The sequence below is a fragment of the Buteo buteo genome, chromosome 23, assembly GCF_964188355.1.
Source record: "Buteo buteo chromosome 23, bButBut1.hap1.1, whole genome shotgun sequence".
Lineage (NCBI taxonomy): Eukaryota > Metazoa > Chordata > Aves > Accipitriformes > Accipitridae > Buteo > Buteo buteo.
This window is the reverse complement of record NC_134193.1, coordinates 19,085,045-19,104,478: the sequence shown is the minus strand read 5'-3', so window position 1 is coordinate 19,104,478 and position 19,434 is coordinate 19,085,045. Positions and strand designations below refer to the sequence as shown.

Here is a 19,434-nt window from a genome sequence, read left to right as displayed (position 1 = left end):
GCTGAGGCCTAGGAGGGGCAGAGGAAATAAAGAAGAGCTTTCTCAGTGAGCGGCCTTAGGGAATTTGAAGAGGAAGGATGCTGCAAATTCCCTAAGACCACTCATTTGCAGATTTTCCTTGGTCCACAAGATGCAACCAGCAGCAATGAGTCCCAGCCTCTGTGGCCCCACGTAGGGCCATGAGCTTGCACAGAGCATTGCCACTGTGGGAGCGAGTGGGCACTGGTAGCCCAGATGCACGGAGCAAAGTACGTGCAAGGGAGGTGACCGATGGTGTTTGCTGATGGAGGGAGGGCTCCAGGTCGGCTGGAGGTTGTTGTGACATTCCTGCTCGGACCAATAAGGCACTGGAAAGTCTTTGGATGAGCTGGCCTGCTGCCCCAACATCCCCTTGCTCCATGACCTTTCTTCCTGCGGAGAAAACACAGCCCCGAGTGCCTGAGTCAGCTGTAAATCCCCAGCATCAATCAGACACTAAATGCAGCACTTGGTGGTTGCAGAAGGGGAAGCAGATTGCACGAAGGAAAGAGCGCAGCAGGTCCCGGCTGACACCAAAACGTCACTGGGGCTCCCACGCAGGCAGGGAGGGTGCAGAGACCATCCAGGTGGTCCCAAAAGCACGAGGAACTAAGGTGAATGATGGAAACAAGAGGAGCACTACAGTAGTTTAGGGAAAGACATCTTTTGCTAATTAAATCCAAGTGCAAAGCCAGTAGGTGTATCCCCTCCTTTTGTATAGAGTGAGTTTGGATCTCGCAGCCCCCCCGGATGTGCAGATGCCCCAGCAAAACGCTGTCTGCTGAGCCCTGTGGGGTCGGGGGGATCAGGACGAGGGGGCAAAGGCACCCACGGGCAGCCCAGGGCCACTGGCAGCTGCACCCAATGTGGCAGAGATACCACCCTCCCCTTTTCCATCCTCATCAGCACTCTTCATCCCCCTCACCTGCTCCCTGTCCCCCCTCTGAGTTCACCCCTCGCTCCTTCCCTCTTCTTCCTCTTCCTGAGCTCTGCTCTATGTTGAAACGCCTTCCCCAGGGCGGCTGTGGAGGCTCACACAGATGCAATTTACCCTTGTAAAAAAGAAGCAGAGTTTGGTCAGTCTAACCGGTAGCGGTTCCTCAAGGGGAGAGACGTGGCCTTAGCAAAGGGTCGTTTCTGCTGGTGGAAACGGTTCTGCAAGGATCGTCCCTGTAAGTGCCGCCGCAGTGATGGGTTTTGGTGTCAATGGGGTCTGGGAGGAACAGGGGCTGGGTGGGCACAGGATGAAAGCTGTAGGGCACCTTTGTTTCCCCATGGCTCTTTGCCTGCTGGTTTTCCGGGGGCCCCCAGGTTTCCTCCCCATAGGCTGGCCAGGCACAAACCCACGAGGCACAGATTTTCTCTGATTAGGCAACGGCGTTGCAGCCTCTCCCCTTTCGCTTTCAGCTGCCTCTTCCTCCCTGTCCCCGAGGCAGCCCCGAGCACGGCAGCACCCAAGTCGCGGCGGGCGCTGCCATGGAGCCAAGTGCACGGGAGCCCCTCGTGAGGAAGAAGAGCTCCTCGTATCGGACCTTCCCCGAGAGCGCTGGCAAGAGGCTCGACAAGGAGTACCTGCGGTAAGGACCGGACTGGGAACGTGGGGCTGGCTGTGGGGTGGGCTGCGTCCCCTCTCCCGAGAGCACTGGGCTGGGGGGGGAGCTGGTGGAAAAGCTGCTTCATATCGCTGTCGTTCCTGAGTTGCCTTGAAATGGGGTCTCATCCTGCCCAGGGGGTGCAGTGCTGGATGAGCCCGCTTGGGAGAACCATGGGTTTGTGTGGTTTTGGGCATCCAGCTCTCATGGGGGTGTAAGGTCCTGCTGGGGGGCTTGGGACCCTTGAAAGGAACCCCCTCCCTGCTCTGCTGGGACAAGCCGGCTGCCGGATGGGTCCATGGTGCCACCCAGCTCCAGCTTCTGCTTTTCTCAGTTTACTGAACATGCTGAAAACCACCCGGCACAGAAGAAAGCATTGGCGGTGCCTGGGGGGGACGTGCTCTCCCCCCGCCACCATATGGCAGGAGTGGCCACTGCTCCGCTCGGAGAAACCCCACCAGCCTGGGGCTGTGCAGGGCCATTCCCCAGAAAAATCCCTCCGTGGGCGTCACGAGATCCTCGGCAAAGGCTGGGGGAAGCCGCAAGACAGATTTAAAGTTTCTGCTGGGTGCGATAAGGGCACCCAACACATCCTTCTCGCTCCGTCCTTCCCTCAGGAGCCTCCGCAACAAGCGCCTCTACCTGGCCGTGTTCGCCGCCGTCCTGGGGAACTTCAGTTTCGGCTTCGCCCTGGTTTACCCCTCGCCCGTCATCCCTGCCCTGGAGGCTCACCCCAACCCTGCGCTGAGGCTGGACCAGCACACGGCATCCTGGTTCGGGGTAAGAGACGGGGGTTATCCCTGCCAGGGTTGGGGGGGACAGAGCCAGCGGGTGTGCGGGGAGGGAGCTCGGACCCACCGAGGTCCCTCTCCGTGTCTCCCCGCAGTCGGTGTTCACGCTGGGAGCGGCGGCGGGGGGGGTCAGCGCCATGCTCCTCAACGACCGCCTGGGCCGCAAACTGAGCATCATGTTCTCGGCGCTGCCCTCCGCCGCGGGATACGCGCTGATGGCCGGTGCCCAAGGGATCGGGATGCTGCTGCTGGGCCGCGTGCTGACGGGTTACGCCGGCGGCGTGACGTCCGCTTCCATCCCGGTAACGTGCCGTTGGGAGGGAGTTTGCCGGGGATTTGCACGGGAGGAGAGGGGGCAGCGCCGTAGCTGAGCCTGGGGCATCCTGCTGGTTTTTTGGAGGCATCAGCAGAACTCCGGGGCTGCGGCTGGGCGATTGGGGATGGGGAGGGTGCATTGGGTGGGCAGTCCCGGCACGGCCAGCCTGAGCTGTCCCCGCGGTGCTGGACTTTCTTGCCCGCAGAAAAGGGAAGGCAGGTCCTCAGTCCCTGCCCTGCTCCCCCCTGCAGTTTTGTCCTCCCGTGTTTACCAATTGCCAACCTCGTGTTGCATGCAGAGGGGAAGGCAAGAATTGAGTAACCCTGGGGGCACGTCTTTCCAGTAATGGAAGTGTGAGCATACTGCCGGGGCACTTCTCCCACGCCGGGGTGACGGGAGGGAAGTGGCCGTGTCTGCGAGGCCGTCCGCTCCGCCTGCCGGGACCAGCTCGCGCCGCTGGACCGGTCAGGTTTCCACCCCGAGAGGGCAGTTTCCCAGCAGTTTGGGTTTCCCTTGGCTGCAGTGGATGACTGTGAGGTGACGGAGGACGGGTTTTGGGGGTGATGGCCATATATCGCGGCTCTGTTAAGCGTGCGTTGTCCCGCTCCAGGTCTACATCTCGGAGATCTCCCACCCCGGGGTCAGAGGCATGCTGGGCGCTTGTCCTCAGATCATGGCGGTGCTGGGCTCCCTCATCCTGTACGCGCTGGGCAAGTATCTCGGTGTTTGGAGGGCAGGGAACCCTCGGCGAGACCTTAGGGGAGGGGAGTTGATTTTAAACAACTTTCTCGGCGAGTTGATGGATTCCTTCCCCTCACAGCCAGCTCACAACCACCACCGCGGGTGTACAAAGCGGGTCTGGACAGGATCACCCGTGCATAACCCACGCTTGTGTGTGTGTGCTTAGAGGGATAAATCCATAACCCACGCAGACTCATTACTGTGCCTGCAGACCTGGGTCCTGCCGAGTTTCGTCAGGGCTGAAGGGCAGCACGCGATGAACTGTGTGTGCATCTCCTGCCAGCGTGTGCCCTGGTTGCTGCAGGATCTTGCTGGATACTCTAAGATTTGGGGGAGCTTGCTGGAATTTCCCCATATCGTACAGCTTAAAACATTTCTTTGCTAGGAGAAAAACACATGCAAAATCTCTATTTATTTCTTTTTTATTTTTTTTTTTCTGGCTAGATTTATTAAATTATTGGGGTGCCCACATGGAGGCAAGGCCAGGGCATGCTTTCCGCTCCTAACTGTGCTGCTTCGGCAGGTCTGGTCCTGGACTGGCGCTGGCTGGCCGTCGCAGGGGAGGTGCCCGTGCTGGTGATGATAGTCCTGCTCTGCTTCATGCCCAACTCGCCCCGGTTCCTGCTCTCCCAGGGGAAGGACGACGAGGCCCTGGGGTCGCTGCGCTGGCTGCGGGGCAGGGACACGGATTATGCTCGGGAATATGAGCAGATCAAGGACAGCGTGAGGAAGCAGGTGAGGAGGCTCAGTGTGAACACTGCAAAATCCAGCCTCCTTTGGGCAATTCCTGAGCCGTCTTCTGGGTGCCGCGGTGGTGCCCGGAGGTGGTAACACCTCGGCGTTGTGGCTTTGTCCCCTCCAGAGCAGGCGGGTTTCCTGTGCTGAGATCAAGGACCCCTTCATTTACAAGCCCATCCTGATCGCGGTGGGGATGAGGTTCCTGCAGCAGCTCTCGGGCGTCACCTGCGTCCTCGTGTACCTGCAGTCGATATTCAAGAAAACATCCGTCATCCTGGTAAGCCCCGGGGTTCGGCCTGTGCTCGGACTGCCTCGTCTTCGGTGATGGCTGTCCAATGCTCCGAGTCCCCTGCAGCTCTAAGAACCCCAACTTTGAAGCCTTTTTTTAAAGCACCTGGCAGCAATCACCAAGCACCTGCCCTGCAAAAGGCTGCATGAGGATGGGGAGCAGGACTGGCCCCACTGTCTCCCCGCTCTTCTCCTCTGAGCTTCAGGCTCTTTTCTGGTGTCTTGCTATAGGAGGATAGCTTTGACAAAGTCATGAGCAAGACTCAAGGCAACACATGTAGGAACCTGCCCTTTCCCTGGCTCTACCATCTCAGCTTCCCTGCTGCTTTTGCTTTTGCAGAAACCAGAGTACGATGCAGCTCTTGTTGGCTTGGTACGTCTGTTCTCTGTGGCCATCGCTGCCGTGTCAATGGATAAAGCTGGGAGGAAGATTCTTCTTTTCGTATCAGGTATGTCTCTCTCCCACTGTTGTTCAAGGGAAGCTCTTACTTAAGGATTTCCAGGAGCTCTGCAAATGTGGAGGAGTGGAAACTTCAGCCACACAGGACTCGGGCAGGGAGGGGAGAGGTCTCTTTCCTTCAGTGGTGGCTCAGCTCCTGAGCAGAGGCGTTCCTGGGTGCTCAGTCCTTGGCACGGAGGGGGTCACTCACCCATCGGTCCCACTGTGACGTTGCATCTCTCCACAGCTGGTGTCATGTTGGTCTCCAACCTGACCATGGGGCTCTATATCCACTTCGTGCCAGCTTCTCAGAACAGCACCATTGCTAACAAGACCCTGGTGAGCTCTGCCAACCTTCCTGCTGAGCCAACAAACTACATCACCCTCATCCCCCTCCTGGCAACCATGTTCTTCATAATGGGTAGGTGCAGAGAGCGAGACAACGCCCAGGACCCACAGCACAGGGCTGGGTACCAGCCTGGGGGGACGTTTCTCATCCGAGGCAGGGTGACATGGAGCAAGGAGATTGGGCTTGGAGTTGGAAGGCAGGCAGATGTCCCTGGAAGACCAAGAAAGATGGCATCTGAAGTCACTTTGAGGACTGACAGAGCATGAATGGGGGGGAATAATGATTGATGGGGGGGAATAATGATTGATGGGGGAGCAGGGCAGGATTGCACGGGGCTCTTCTGCACTCCTCAGCGGGCTGCAGAGCCTCAGCAGCCTCACCCTGCCCCTTCTCCCCTGCAGGTTATGCCATGGGCTGGGGGCCCATCACCTGGCTGCTGATGTCGGAGATCCTCCCTCTGAAAGCCCGTGGGGTGGCCTCGGGCCTCTGCGTCGTCGTGAGCTGGCTGACAGCCTTCACCCTCACCCAGTTCTTCCTCCGGGTCGTGGTGGGTACTGCCCCGGGAGGGTGTCCGGCAGCCCCTCCTCAGACCCTCTCTGCACCAGTTCACTTCTGCTTTCTGTCCCACTTTCCAGGAAGCCTTCGGCCTCGAGGTGCCCTTCCTATTCTTCGCTGTCATCTGTGCTGGAAACGTCTTATTCACAGGCTGCTGTGTTCCAGAAACCAAAGGCAGGTCCCTGGAACAGATCGAGGCCTTCTTCAGGACTGGCCGGAGGTCGTTCATGAGGTAGGAGCTGCCATCTGCGAGCCGTACTGGGCCACCAGTCCAGATTCTCAAGGGCAACAAAGAAAACGGTTGTGCTGCTGGAGGTGGAGGCTGGAGCTCTCTGCGAAGGCAACGGGAGAGGAAAGGGTGGCCATGATCGTCTCGCTTTGGATGTAGAAGTTGCCACCTGGAACTTTACCTTCTCTTCCCGTCATTCAACACTATCTGTTGCTCTCTGGGCAACATGTCAACCCAAGGTATGGGACCAGGTAATCAGCGCCAGGCTGGAGGCAAAGATGTCCTGGAAAATAAAAGGTGTGACTGTGGACAAGAGACATGCACGTCCTTCGCTCAGCAGCCACCAAAGCAGCCCGAGAGCCCGAGGGTTTGGCTGGAACAGAGATAACAGCTGTAGCCACTTTGGCAAAAGTTCATCATGTAGTTGCAAGAATAAAACAGTTTTGCCTCCAACTTCACAATGTTGCCTTGATTTGCAGAGAAGGGAGCTGCAGGCATGTGGGATGGGAGAGGCAGACCAGGACTGTGACAAGGGGACCACAGCAGCCTGCAGCATCCCAGATGAGTCTCATGTACTTAAAGACTGTGAAAGAGGCAGAGCCAGGTATTTTGTACAAAAAGCTGCCATGTTTTATTGCTCTAAAAACACACATTACACTAGAAGCCTAATGAACAAGACCAAATACAGTTCACAAAGAAAATCCAGGACAAAACAAAGAACGGGAACAGACAAACATTCAGCTGTAGTGCAAGTGATTCACTGTAGGAAAGACACAGCGGGTACTGCCAATACTTTGTACTGGGGTGGGTCTTTCCCACCACAGGGTTTTACTCATCCACAAAGAGGAAGGTGGATGCACCTCCATCACAGTTTTGTGTGGAGCCTCCACCTCCATCACTTTGGGATTTCAACTGCATAGTTAGTAGCAAATTGCTCTTACCCCTTTCCTGTGTGTCCTGCAAGATTAAGGACTTGTTTTTTTATTATTTTAGAGCCTAACCCTAGGTCGAACACAGCTGCAGGGTGTGTTTATGGCTGCGAGGAAAGAATGGCCTTGCTGAGTATCCCATCCAACCTAACTCCTCCCAAAAGGGCAGAACAACAAAGGCTGAGCTGGGAGATGATTTGCCCAAGTATTTGTCTAACCTCCTGAAATGCACTTGGCACCCCGAGGTCTGGTGGAGATGCTTGTATCCTCCTATTCCTGGAACATTCAGCCTGCTATGGACAAGGAAGCATGGCGTAACATAGCATATTTGACCCAGATCTCAAGATATGCTAGCTACTATTTAGATCCCCTGCAGCAGGAGATGAGAGAAATCACCTAAGAGAAGATGTGCTTTATCAGAAGATTAATTTAAAGCAGCCTGGGACAGAGAAAGAGAGATGGGCCAAAATCAAAACCACAGAGAAAATTCAGTATTAGATCTAACCTTTGCAGCTGAGACCCATTTCCAGAAAGATGTTCAGCCCTGGCTGGAATAGGACTGTTTCTAAGCATGGCCTGATTACGAGAGGTCTCAAGAGCCTCTGGTTTCCACTGACCTTCTGAAGATCAGGATGTCTGGCAGCCCTGTGCTAGAGCATTCTCTTTCTCACATGGCTATGGACCAGGTTTTGATATCTTCACTTCAGTGAACCTCTTCCCTGAAGACAGTGGATTTTTTTTCCTAAGGAAAAAATGACAAAGATGAATTGAACTTCCCAGGGCTCAGCCTCAGGAGGAAATGCCCGAATATGAAATGAGGTTGGATTCTTCAGGTCCTGTGAGAACCTCACTGGAGAAGTATTTTCTGAGTGACCTCCTTCAATATAGAAAGTCTGAGGGTTTTTGCTACAACATTTAGAGTCTGAGAAATCACAGTGGCTCTTTCCAGAGGTAGAATGGTCTTTTTATTCACTGCACACACAGAGAATCAATTAGTATTACAAAATCATCTCCTGCCCAGAGCAGCGAGGTCTGGGTACGCAGCAGAAAGTGAGCTTCTGCTCTTCTCTTCACACCCAATGGACAGCCCCAGGGGAGAGTGGAGCTAATATGCACAAGTGCTGCCAACTTCATAACTGAATTGGACATGGAAAAGTTGCACGCTGTATAAATGCACGTGGGTAAGAAGTGCGCAGCTCACATGGTGAATGATGTAACAGTCCATTGCTAAGTGCACATGTGCTGCCAGTACCCAGGTGTCTTTCCACGCTTGGTGTCAACAATTCACTATAGTCAATGCATCACCTGCTCTTGAGTTCTCACTTAACAAAACTTCTGTCCCATCGTCTCCCAAGAGGCTTTTCCAAGACCTGGCAAGCAGAACCTCCTCCATGGAAACCCCGTGGATTAGCCATCCAGCCTGGATGCCATCAGCAGGGATTGGGTTGAGCCTGTAAAAATCTCTAGAGCAGGGCTTTTAACTTCATTTATCCTTACACAGCTCCAAGCACCCTGATGGCGCCTCTAAACACAATTAACAACCACCATGCACTGTGAATGGGCATATTGACTACCGTGACGCTACTACTCTAAAGGTCCTTTTTATCTCCACAAAAAGAGTCTCTTGCCCACACGGAGGTGAGACCATCTACTAACTGTCACTACAACTCTTAAAAGCCATGGGTGCTGTCACCAAGCCACATCTGCAATGATGGTAGCATCGGGCTTGGTTTCAGCTGCATCACAGACAGACGAAATTCCCAAGAGCTCCCACTCCAGACACGCATCTGTAGGAGTCAGCACTCTCGGAGCACGGATCTGAGATACCTCCTGTTGCAGCAGGCACAGACACTGAACAGACCCGGTGTCTTTAAGCGTTGGGCCCAAAGGCTCCAGGCTCAGCTCTTACAGAAGAGTCCCTGAGGCTCATTTTCAACAAAAGCGTTAAGCTCAGATTGTTCGCTGACTTGGCCCCAGTGTCAGACTCAACTGCTGCAAAACACAGCACGACAGCACTGCTGGTGCACAAGGGACTTCTGTCGTTGCTGCCAAGGGAGCAGAGTGGACCCGTCCGTGCCAACGAGCCCTCCGGGTGACCTGGAGCAGCACCCACCTGCAACAGCCCCAGGGACTGCTGCTGCTGTGCCATGGCATCAGGACAATCCGATGAAGCCAGCGAGGGTCCTGCCAGTTCCGTGGTTCATCACCGCGGGCGTAGATCAGCCTGCAAGCGTTATTCTATCACCTCTGCTTTGCCTTTCGCCTCCTGTCACTAAAGCTACTGTGGAACTACTCACAGAGCAAAGCAGTCACTACCAAAGACATGCTCGTAGCTACGTGCACCAGTCTGCAACATTCCTCTACTAAACACTACTTAACTCCCCAAACCCCCCTGAAATCAAAGCAGGTGCCCTGTTTGCTAGGCAGGACTCCGCACTTGAAGCACCCAGTAAAGGGACCGCGCAGGGACACCGCTGGCTGGAAGAGCGGAGAGGCAATTACCACCGAAGTAGCCCACAGGCTGCAGCGTATTCCTCCTGCAGCACCCCATTACTGCAGGCAGCGTGACCCACGCAGGAGGCTGGGGTCCCTGCACACACACACACACACAAGGAAGGCCAACGACCCACGTATTTCATGCAGCAACAGGGATCAGCCCAGCGCTGGGGGCTGCGAAATGGCACAGCTTTTATTGAAACAAGCTGCGTCCGGGCTGGCGGTGCCTGTTCTGCCTCCCAGACAAGCAGGTGTCGGAGAAATCACCGTTCGGAGCCCTGGGGGAAAGGGGCTTAGCACAAAGTGGCTACCCAGCATCCAGCTGCGAGGGCCTGTGCGTGTAAATAAACCCAAGCCGTGTTCCTGACCGGTGCAAATCCTCACACCTCCCTGAACTCCACCGAAGGAACAACAGCTAATATTAGCTGGCAGCTTAGGTCCCCGATCTCCAGGGACCGCTCTGGTCCCGCTGCAATGCAAACACTACCTCCGTACCCAGCCATCCCCTCCAGCGGCGGCTCCGTCCCAGGCTCTGCCAGGGATGCGCTGGTGTCATTCAACTAACGTGAAAACACACCGTATCTAGAGGAAGGATGTGTTATATAGATAGTTTCCAACACGACACTGCTCAAAAGCCACAGAGCTGCTGGCGAACAGACCCTTCTGACAGACAGCCCCCAGCCTCCAGCAGCGTTTCGCAGACCCCTCGGGTACCCCAGTGATTCAAATGGGACCACAAAGTGCTGGTGGCAGCGGGAGGTGAGCTCCCAGGGCAGGAGAGTAAGAACAGGCTGCAGTCCCCACGGCCGCTGCTCACCGGAGCCGCTACCTGCCCTGGCTGCTGAGTGAGCACAAACCTCCAGTCCAGCAGCTACAGCCCAGTTTTCCTCCCTTCTCTCTCCCAGAAAAGGGGGAAAACCAACTTTGTCAAGCTAGTGGCCCAGAAGAAGACAAAGGGGTCAAGGGACAATACACTTTCCAAAAGTATGAGAAACACTCTGAAGGGCACAATAGGATTTTAACCGTATCCCAGTTATAGCATCCCAGTTACAGCAGCCAGGCCTCTCCCTGGGTTCAGAGAGGCCCCCCCAATGAAATGAGGCAGTCCTTTGAAGGACAGGAGAAATGAGTGCTCTGTTTTCTATGTCCAGAGAAAATGAGTCCCATCAAAATACTTAAATAACTAAAAATAAATTATTCCCCTTTTTCCTAATCAAAGTAAAAAGCAATCATGTAAATTCAAATAAATTAACCCCCCCCAGAAGAAACCATAATGAGAAGAGGGGGACCTGAACTTAGCAAGCAGTTTTGTTCTGCATGATACAAAGCAAACAGAAAATATAATGCAAAAACCACTGATGGAGCCTGGAATAAAGAAGCAAGACATCCCAGCTATCCACACTGAAATGGTGCAGACATCTCTATGTTTGCAAAGGAAGGATATGCCACCTTCCCATACAAAATCAGCCCAGGACTGATGCAAAAAGAACATGAGCCCAAAGAGAAAGGCTGTACCAGACAGAAGCAGAGAGCAGGTCCCTTGCATAGAGGGATGGGTCATGGGAGCAGGAGCAAATGCAGGGAGTGAGAGATGATAACAGAGTCCCAGGCTCATGACAGAAGGATGCTGTCGCACATCAGTAACCCTTACACCAGCAAAAAACCCCCACTTCGCTCAAGCAATCGTACCCTTTTTCAGCTGAGGTAAAGCAAACCTCACTTCCCTTCTTCCCCCATAAAAGAGTGAAGCTTAAGAAAAGTACCCTTATTAAGACAAAGTAATTAGTTCTTATAATTCAAGTAAATTGCAGTAACTGCCTGCAGCTGTGTCCAGAGGAAGCAGGGACTGTGCTTTGTAGGTACCAGGATCTGCCCCAGCACCTCTGGCAGCTCCTCTGCAGAGATGGTTGTTGTCTTTATGTGGGTTTTTTGCTGGAAGTCCTTTCCCATGCAGCGATGCCTTCAGTGCCTGGCCTAACTGGACCCATATTAAAAATACTCAGGGGAAGAAGACCAAGCTTAAGCATCACCATGTATTGCTAAACCCCGGATTAGTGTATATTACCCCCGGGAAGGGCCACACCAGAGAGCGTTACTAAAAACGTGTAACGTGCAATGGCAGGTTACCCCCAGGCATGAGGCCAGCAGCTCCCTGGCTCCCATGAGACCAGTGCAGGCGAGGAGCTGGCACGTCAGCTCTGTCCTTCCTCACCCCATCCGGAAAGCAGTTCCCAAATGAGGACTGCATCCTCAGCTCGTTATCAGGCATCACTCCAAAGAAAGGCTACCTATTCAGGCTTGTAAAGCAGCACTCAAAGAGCCAGCACCTCTGCAGCAAAAAAAAAAAAAAAAAAAAAAATTAAAAAATAGGGGGACTGTGAGATATTTGGTTGAGGGTTGAGGAGGAGAGAGGGGCCAACGCGCTGAGGTCTGGCTGCTGGTGTGAGAAGAGGGCACAGCCCGCCCCAGCCCCTGAGATTTCCAGTTGCTGCAGTGTCCAGGGAAATCATGGCATAACAGGGAGGGGAGCGGGCAGAGGGAAGGGCAGAGTGGATTTCCGTATCTTCACCAACATCTCAGTGTCCAGGAGAGGTTACCCCGAGCTCACGTGCTTCAGAGAGCCTGTCCCTCTAGGGCCCCCGTGAGCTTCTCTTCATCCATTTGCTTCTGCTGCTGGTGGATACGGGCGTAGGAAATGGCATCTCCCCTGCAGAGAGAAGGGACAGTGTGGGGACGCGAGCTCCGGGTGCCCACTGCGGTGGGTACAGCGCTTGGCTCCCAACCGGGTCCCGGACCTCTCCATGCTGAGGGATGCCAGGACTGAAATGGGACTTGCTGGTCCTCTCCAACCCCACCAAAGCTGCTCACTTCCCCCAGAGCCGGGCTCATCCATCCATCCAACGGCTGCAGAAAGAGGGCTGGGACCCACATGGCAACCTAGATTGAACTCCCAAGGAAAAGCTCAGAGCCTCAGCAAACCCTAGGACCTTCCCTCCCAGGGCTTTGAGATGATGGCAAGGAGATCTTCTCTGGCAGCATTTACATGTGAAAGCATGGTTAGTACAAGAGGAAAGCATAGCCTTAGGGAGGCAGATGGGGGTGAGGGCTGGAGGTCCCCCTTCCCCTTCCCTCCCCTCCACAAGCAGACAGATTTCTCTTACTTTTTGCCGAGTGCCGACAGGCCGTAAAGCACCCCGGTGGCAAAGGCAATGGCATTTCCAAAGAGCGTGGTCAACGTCAGGCTGAGCATGACCGGGAACACAGCCATCCTGGAAGACAGAGGCAGCCCTCAAAGCCGGGCTCCGCTCCCCACGGGATGCAGGGATGCTCGTCCCTCGTGGCGTGCCCACGTGCATCCCGACGCAGTTCCCGGGATGGCTTCACCACCACAACACCCCCCAGGAGCATCCTCACCCGCAGTAGAAAGCGGCTTTCTGCCAAGGCCGCAGCTTGTCCGCCCTCGCAGAGACGGCATTCGCAAACTCGATAAACTGGCAGCAGAAGGGGGCTTCGCACAGGAACAGGACAAAAGCGTTGAGCCTCCAGATAGAGCAAACCAAAGTTAATTCTGCCCATGTGGCCCAGATGAAGGGTTGGCAATGCCCCCCAGTCTCCCGGAGACCAGCCGCTCCCATGGCCAAACGCAGGTAGATGGGAATGGTGGTGCTGGACCCCACCGCGCTCCCTCCCCGCTTCTGGATCATTCCCAAACCCTGGTGCCCCAGACTTATTTTGGATAAGGGTATCTCAGTATTTACCTAAAAAGGGGTAAAGAATGAATGTAAATAGAATAAATCCAGCATCTCAACCCGCCCGATGGAGCAAGATCTGGCAATTCAGAGAGCCTGCAGTGCCCGATGGACATTTCCCTCAGGTCCACTGCCCAAGCGGGGCAGCTCTGCCCCTTGCTCAGTGGTGTCTAATTAACCAAGCCTTCCTCCCGGCAGAACAAAGAAAAGAAACTCTGCTCACATCATCCACACGCCCGCCGCGATGTTCAGGGGGTTGATGGTGACACAGTTCCAGAGACCAGCGAAGGCACAGGCTGGAAAGCAAAGAGGATTTTGGTGACCATGAAGACCAACCCAGTGCGCCCACGGGGCCAGCGCCTGGCAAGCAGGGCTGGCTTCTCCTCCCAGCTCTGCCCTGCAACAGGACCTTGCAGCCACACCAGCACGATTTTGCTCTCCCGTATTTTGGGCTGTTTTGCAGAGCAGGGGCTGCCCAGAAGACCCCTTGCCTTAGCCAGCACCTCTAGGCACGGCAGAGCAGCCTGCACCAGCACAGGAGGGTGGGTGGAAAGGTCTGATGGTCCGGACAGGACCCCGGGATGCAGGGGAGAGGGTTTGCTCCCAGCTCCTCCGATCAGGTATCCTTTTGATCTCAACGGCTGGTTTTTCAGCGTGACACTTGCACGACTGTTTCACTTGTGTAGAACAACAGAGCGTTTGCCTTTACGTGGAGTCACGTATGTGGCACTCTAGTTTTTCTTTGGAATTACTGCGTTGTCCTGGGATGAACAAAGAGGTCCCAGCAGACACCCGTCTCTGAGCAGCATGCGGAAAGTTCAGCAAAAACATAACTTGCAGCACCGAGGCACATGGGCACACATTAAATAAAGCAGAGGTGAACCCGGTCTCACACACGCTGCTGGTTCTGTGCAATTCCGCTAGAGATGGGCAGAAAAGAGCCAAGTTTGGGTCTCCGCTAATACAAATGGAAGCGGATGTCAGATAAAGCAGAGCCCAAAATAGCCCCAGCACTCCTGATTCTGTAATGCAAGGAGAGGAACAAGGCAGCAGCATCCAAGCTGAGGCTGCATGCACCTCCTTCGTGCCTCATTAAACTTGCAGAGCGTTCCCGGCACTTGATACGGCCCTTTTCCTCCGGCCATGCCAACAGGCTGCTGCTGCTTCCCTGGGAACCCGAGCCTGGGCAGGGAGGGCAGCAAGACACGGACTGAGTCCACAGAAAACACCCCCAATCCTGCAAAACTCCAGCTAAAACTATACAGCCCTTAAAGGCTGTCTTGGGGGTGATTAGCAGCGCAATGAAGAGCAGCAGAGTCCATCTCTGAGAACGAGACCAGCCTGGGTTTGGGTATTTCGGATGTCTGCTCGTGTTTTGCTAAGGGGATCCCTGAGCAGAGCCGCTGTGAGCAATGCTGACCTTCAAAAGCCCGGCACGTGTTTGCAAGGTTTCTTTTAAGCTGCCACACTGCTGAATCTTCAAAGTTCCCTTAAAAATAGTTATCCTTATTTACCAGACTGGAAAACAAAACTACAGGCCTATGACAGGACCGATCTAAGGTCAGCCCAGGAGCAAGTGACCTCCTGGTTTTAGGAAACAACCAGCCAAGGTTATTTTTAAAGGCTTCCTAGGACTATTCCACAGGACCCCAAATCTTTCAGAGAATCCTGCACAAACAAGATGAGCCACCAGAGGAGAAATGCCAGAGGACATGTTACCAGCCATGCTCCAAGGGCGCTCCTCATCCTCCCATCACAGAGGGACCAGTGTCAGTGTCCCCACACTGCAGGGGAAACTGAGGCACTGGGGTGGGATCATCTGCTCATAGTCATGCAAACAGCTGGAGCGCTGGAAAAGCAATGGCAAGCAGGATTGCTGGGAGCAGCGGGCAGCACAGAGAGCAGGGCACAACATGGCAGCTTCTAATTCTTCTCTGTGACTAACAGACCCTTGGACGCTGACAGGAGAGGAGCTATGGGGAAGCACCACAGGCTTGTGACACTTGCTCTCTCCCAGGAAAGCACACCTCTGAAAATAATGTTAAGTGACTTTCAGGCACTTTATAATTAGCAGAACAGCAAAAATCAGCTACATCTCAACTATTCCCAAAATGCAGCCGAGGCTGCAGCAGAACTTGCCTTGTTTAACAGCACGGCAGAGCACAGAGCTACAAAACTGATCTCATCCACAGAACAAACCCGGGGAGGCAGAATGTTACTTTTTCAAGCAGGTTTTTGGCCTTACTCTTGTTTTAATCTAGCCAAGCAGGGGTTGTTTTGTCAGGGTTCTGGTTTGGTTTTGTCCTCAAACACCCCAAAACAACCCTTGAGCACTAAGTGTCCCTGTAGGAGTCTCAGCTAAGCAACCACCCCGCTTGCCAATGGACTAATGACCCAGCAAGCCTGAGCTGAGCAAGCCCCTACGTCAGCACGAGCACCAGCCAGCGGGAAAGGAGTCAAAGGTTTATAATCGCAGGAACACTGCACTCGCTGGCGGCTGCCAACAGCCACAGAGATAACGATTCAGTGACCTTCGATCTCCTTTGCAGAGCAGCGCATCCCACAGCAGCCCAGTACATCCTTGTCCCACTGGGACGGGATCGGCTCCTGCCTCTGTAGCCAAAAGGGGATGGAGCTGCCAAGCCAGAGACTTCTTTTTGCAGAACAGAGGCCTCGCAATAGGTTTAAAATGCAGATAATGCTCAATGGCACGTAAGCTATGGAAGACAGACAGTTCTGCCATTTGTTTAACTGCTGTCCCATCTCGAATCCCTGAGGAAGCACAAATAACTGGGAGCTAAAATGGGGGGGGAAGAACACCACCCCCTACAAAGGCTCTATTCATTTCAAGCAGCTGGTCACTGTCCTCAACACAAGCCTATTTTTGCTCCTAGAGCATTTTACAAAAGCCACAGACTCTCCTCATCCTTTTACAAACAGGAACACAAGGGAGAGAAGGGACTTGGCCAAGGTCGCCAAGCCAGCCTGGGCAAGAGCCAGAAACAGATCCCAAACCTTGCTGTTCTTGTTCCTGCTCCGGCCCCTGGACCTTTCTGGCTTAAGCAAGTTGTAGGCTGCAGGTGTTTGCCTGGGGTAGATGTTGTCCGCCAGTCTCACCTCCACTAACCAGGTTTCTCATCCTTTCTACAGAGAGTTTTTCCTTCTGTAAGAAATAATCCAGCCCTGTAGCAGGACCATAAATCCAATTGCTCAAAATCCATATAAATTATTTCTGCTCTTTCATAGCAAGCTCTGAAAATAGCAGCAAACTCCAGCCTTGCCGTGTTATTAGTCACCCCTTTTCCAAACTGTCCACCTTCAACAACGTGATGCTGAACAAGGAGCATTTTGCAGAGGGCCATTACTAGCATGGGACCTTGGAGGGTTGCCTCTTCCACAGTCCCCCATTTCCCTGCTCGTAAGAGGAGTCTGTGTCTCACACTGCCTCATTCTCTGCCTGATGAACTTCATGAAGGGAGACTGTCAGCGCTACAGAGCAAGCTGACTGACTCCCCAAATCATCAGCAATCCTGTTAAGAGCCTGACACTTCTTCCAAAAGCTTCTTCTCACAGACTCGCCCAAATACGTAAAACTCTTAGCTTCCTTTAAAAACAAGTCATGAGCTCTCAGAGCTGTGAACAAAAGGTTGGGAAAATAATCCAAGTATAATTCAGCTGCTTTGAAACGCGAAGACGGAGAAAAAATACGTCTTCAAAGACTCGTGCTTTTAAACCACTCGTGAGCTGCTCTAGCACGAAGCGGGCAATGCCACCAACGCGACCCAACAGCCGTCCTCTCCAGCTCTTCACCCTCCATCCGTGTCCCCCTGAGCTCTGCACGGGCCAAAGCCACGCAAAAAGTGCCGAGGCTCCCGCTACAGCTCCAGTCCGTGGGAAAGACGCCGCTACACTAAACCCCCACCTGGGACCTGCGCCGAAGACACGTCCCAGCTGGTCTCTTGGCCGTCTGCCGGGACCAGAAGCACGGGGGCCCCAGGCAGAGCACGGCGAGGCCGGTACGTTTTGCCCCGTAAGAGCAGTCCTACCAAATCTTTTCACACCTCCGGAATTTCAGCACCTGAGACATAAAACAGTGAGAGCAGCATATGTTTTACCAGCCTAGCCAAAAAGAGCTGTAACGAGCCTGCCCAGCGATAACCATGGTCTACAAGGTCGGCTGCAAAAATGCGGTGGGCTTGTGCAGTCAAGTCCCGAGGCAAGAGGCAGGCACGGGAAGGGGACAGGGAGAGAGGGGGATCAGACGAAACGCCACAGCCGAGGGAATAAATCAGGGCTGACTGCACTGGCTGAGAAACACTCTTGTTTTACTAGAAGTTGTGGACCTGAAGCAGAAGAAATTCTCCATCCTGTGCTCTGCAGGAGATCAGACTAAGCGGTCATAACAGTCCCTCCTGCTTTTAAGAGCTATTAATCTCCCCACAGAATGTAGCAAAACAGCACTACAGGACAGGCTGATTTCTGGCAAAGTTGCAAAGACTCTTTCCCTGGGAAAATTTTTTTCAGCAGCAGGTAATTCAGAGCGCAGCCAACTCACTTTGCTGTACACCGGCTCCCTTCTTCTCCGTGTCCAAGACTAAACCCCTTAAAAACACACAACACAAACCAAGTCCATTATTCACCTTCAAAAAAAACCACAGGCAGGCCCTCTGCAATCAACAACAGGAGTAACAGGAAACACACTCCGACATTCAGGATGGGGAAAGAAAATAAGTTGCAGGAACATACAAACACCCGAACAGACAAATAGGATGAACCAAACCTCGTGGCCCCTCTTCAAGCCCTGAACCTGGCCCTGCTGAGCACCCTGAGCCTGGTCCTCGCAGTAAAATCGTCATCTAGTTTATCTGCCCACAGCCCTCCCGCAGGACCAGGGGCTCGGCTGCTGCTCCCATCACTTCCAGTGAGTGCTGTATCCAAGAAGAAACTCGAGGATTTGCAGATCCCCCCATGACATCCCTTCTCCCAGGTGCCGAAGTTCAGCAGGTTCGGTGAGCGCAAAGCACATCCCTTGTGTGCCAGCCAAAACCGCCCCACTTCGACACGTCCACGACTCTTCCTTCTGCCCGAAACGCAGCAAGCTAATGTCTAGAGCAGACACAAAACCCATAACCCCAAATGATGGTTTCGTGGGGCGGCCCCCCTAACACAAAGGTGACCCTAACAAGAGGCAGGCGGGACCCCCGACGCACGCTTTCTCATGCACGAGCGGCGCCGGGGGGGAAACCTTTGGCTGCGAGGGAAGGGGATACTTACACATGCCCCCGATGACCCCGGCAATCCTGCAGAGCCACCTGTACCACCAGGTCATGCCATCATCGGTGGAGGAAGCCGCTGGGTCAGGGGCTGCTGCTTGGAACTGCTCATCCTGAGAGCTCATCGCACCCCTGCTCCCGGGGGGTCAGGGGGCAGCACCCCGCTCCCCGCCTGAGCCCCAGCAGCGCAGGATGCACACACACACCCCCACACACACACCCCCCCAAGTGACGCTCCCCCCGTGCCCCCCTCCAGCCAGCCCAGGACACAGCCCCTAAACCCAGCCCTGCCGCTGCTGGACCTCTCCCCGCACCCCCATGCAGGGCTTGGCCCCCGGCAGCCCCCCCCCAGGGCTGACAATGGAGGGTCTCTGCCTGCAGCAGCGATGCCAGCGGCCGTGGGAGCTGCCTCCACGTCTGCCTGCGTATTGCATTGTGGGTCCCCTCCTCCAGCAGGCAGGGCTTTGATGTCACTCTCATTAAAAGGCTGGTGGGCAGAGCCCGTCGTGTACATATTCATAAGCGGCCGCGCAGGCATGCACTCCATCCACGCCAGGGTCTGGGGTGCGCAGGAGCTCGGGGTCCCGCTTCCCCCGGCTGACAACTCGATGCCGTTATCCAGGCAGCCAGGGCGTGCTCGGAAGAAAGGGAAACATGAATTTTCTGCATAACGTGAATTACAAAGTTCTGCCCTTGAGATAAGAGGGAAACACTCCCCTTAATCTGAATGGAATCAGGTTGTCTCCCTAGAAAATGGGAGCAGAAGTAGAACTTTGCACGTTAGAGATGTCCCACTTGGCAACCTGTTGGTATCCAACCAAATGGTACAGGAAAACAGCCTTAATTCTCTTAAATTATAAAGACAGCTGCATTTTTTGCAAATTAACATGGAGCATACAGTCCGTAACCAGAGCCCATCTCCGCAGACCAG

At 54.3% G+C, this 19,434-nt stretch overlaps 2 protein-coding genes across 2 annotated transcripts; one reads left to right on the top strand and one right to left on the bottom strand.

The window, feature by feature from the left end:
* Nucleotides 1-1,462: 1,462 nt before the first annotated feature.
* SLC2A6 (solute carrier family 2 member 6) lies at nucleotides 1,463-6,498 on the top strand. The gene is made up of 10 exons (XM_075054991.1): nucleotides 1,463-1,595; nucleotides 2,228-2,390; nucleotides 2,497-2,703; nucleotides 3,328-3,427; nucleotides 3,982-4,193; nucleotides 4,321-4,473; nucleotides 4,825-4,933; nucleotides 5,171-5,344; nucleotides 5,674-5,819; nucleotides 5,908-6,498. The coding sequence occupies exons 1-10, from the start codon at nucleotides 1,495-1,497 to the stop codon at nucleotides 6,061-6,063; spliced, it is 1,521 nt and encodes a 506-aa protein (XP_074911092.1). The 5' UTR covers nucleotides 1,463-1,494; the 3' UTR covers nucleotides 6,064-6,498.
* A 186-nt stretch (nucleotides 6,499-6,684) lies between these two features.
* On the bottom strand, nucleotides 6,685-18,628 carry CACFD1 (calcium channel flower domain containing 1). The gene is made up of 5 exons (XM_075055457.1): nucleotides 18,505-18,628; nucleotides 13,454-13,526; nucleotides 12,896-13,021; nucleotides 12,643-12,750; nucleotides 6,685-12,188 (listed from the first exon to the last, which is right to left on the bottom strand). The coding sequence occupies exons 1-5, from the start codon at nucleotides 18,626-18,628 to the stop codon at nucleotides 12,095-12,097; spliced, it is 525 nt and encodes a 174-aa protein (XP_074911558.1). The 3' UTR covers nucleotides 6,685-12,094.
* Nucleotides 18,629-19,434: the final 806 nt, after the last annotated feature.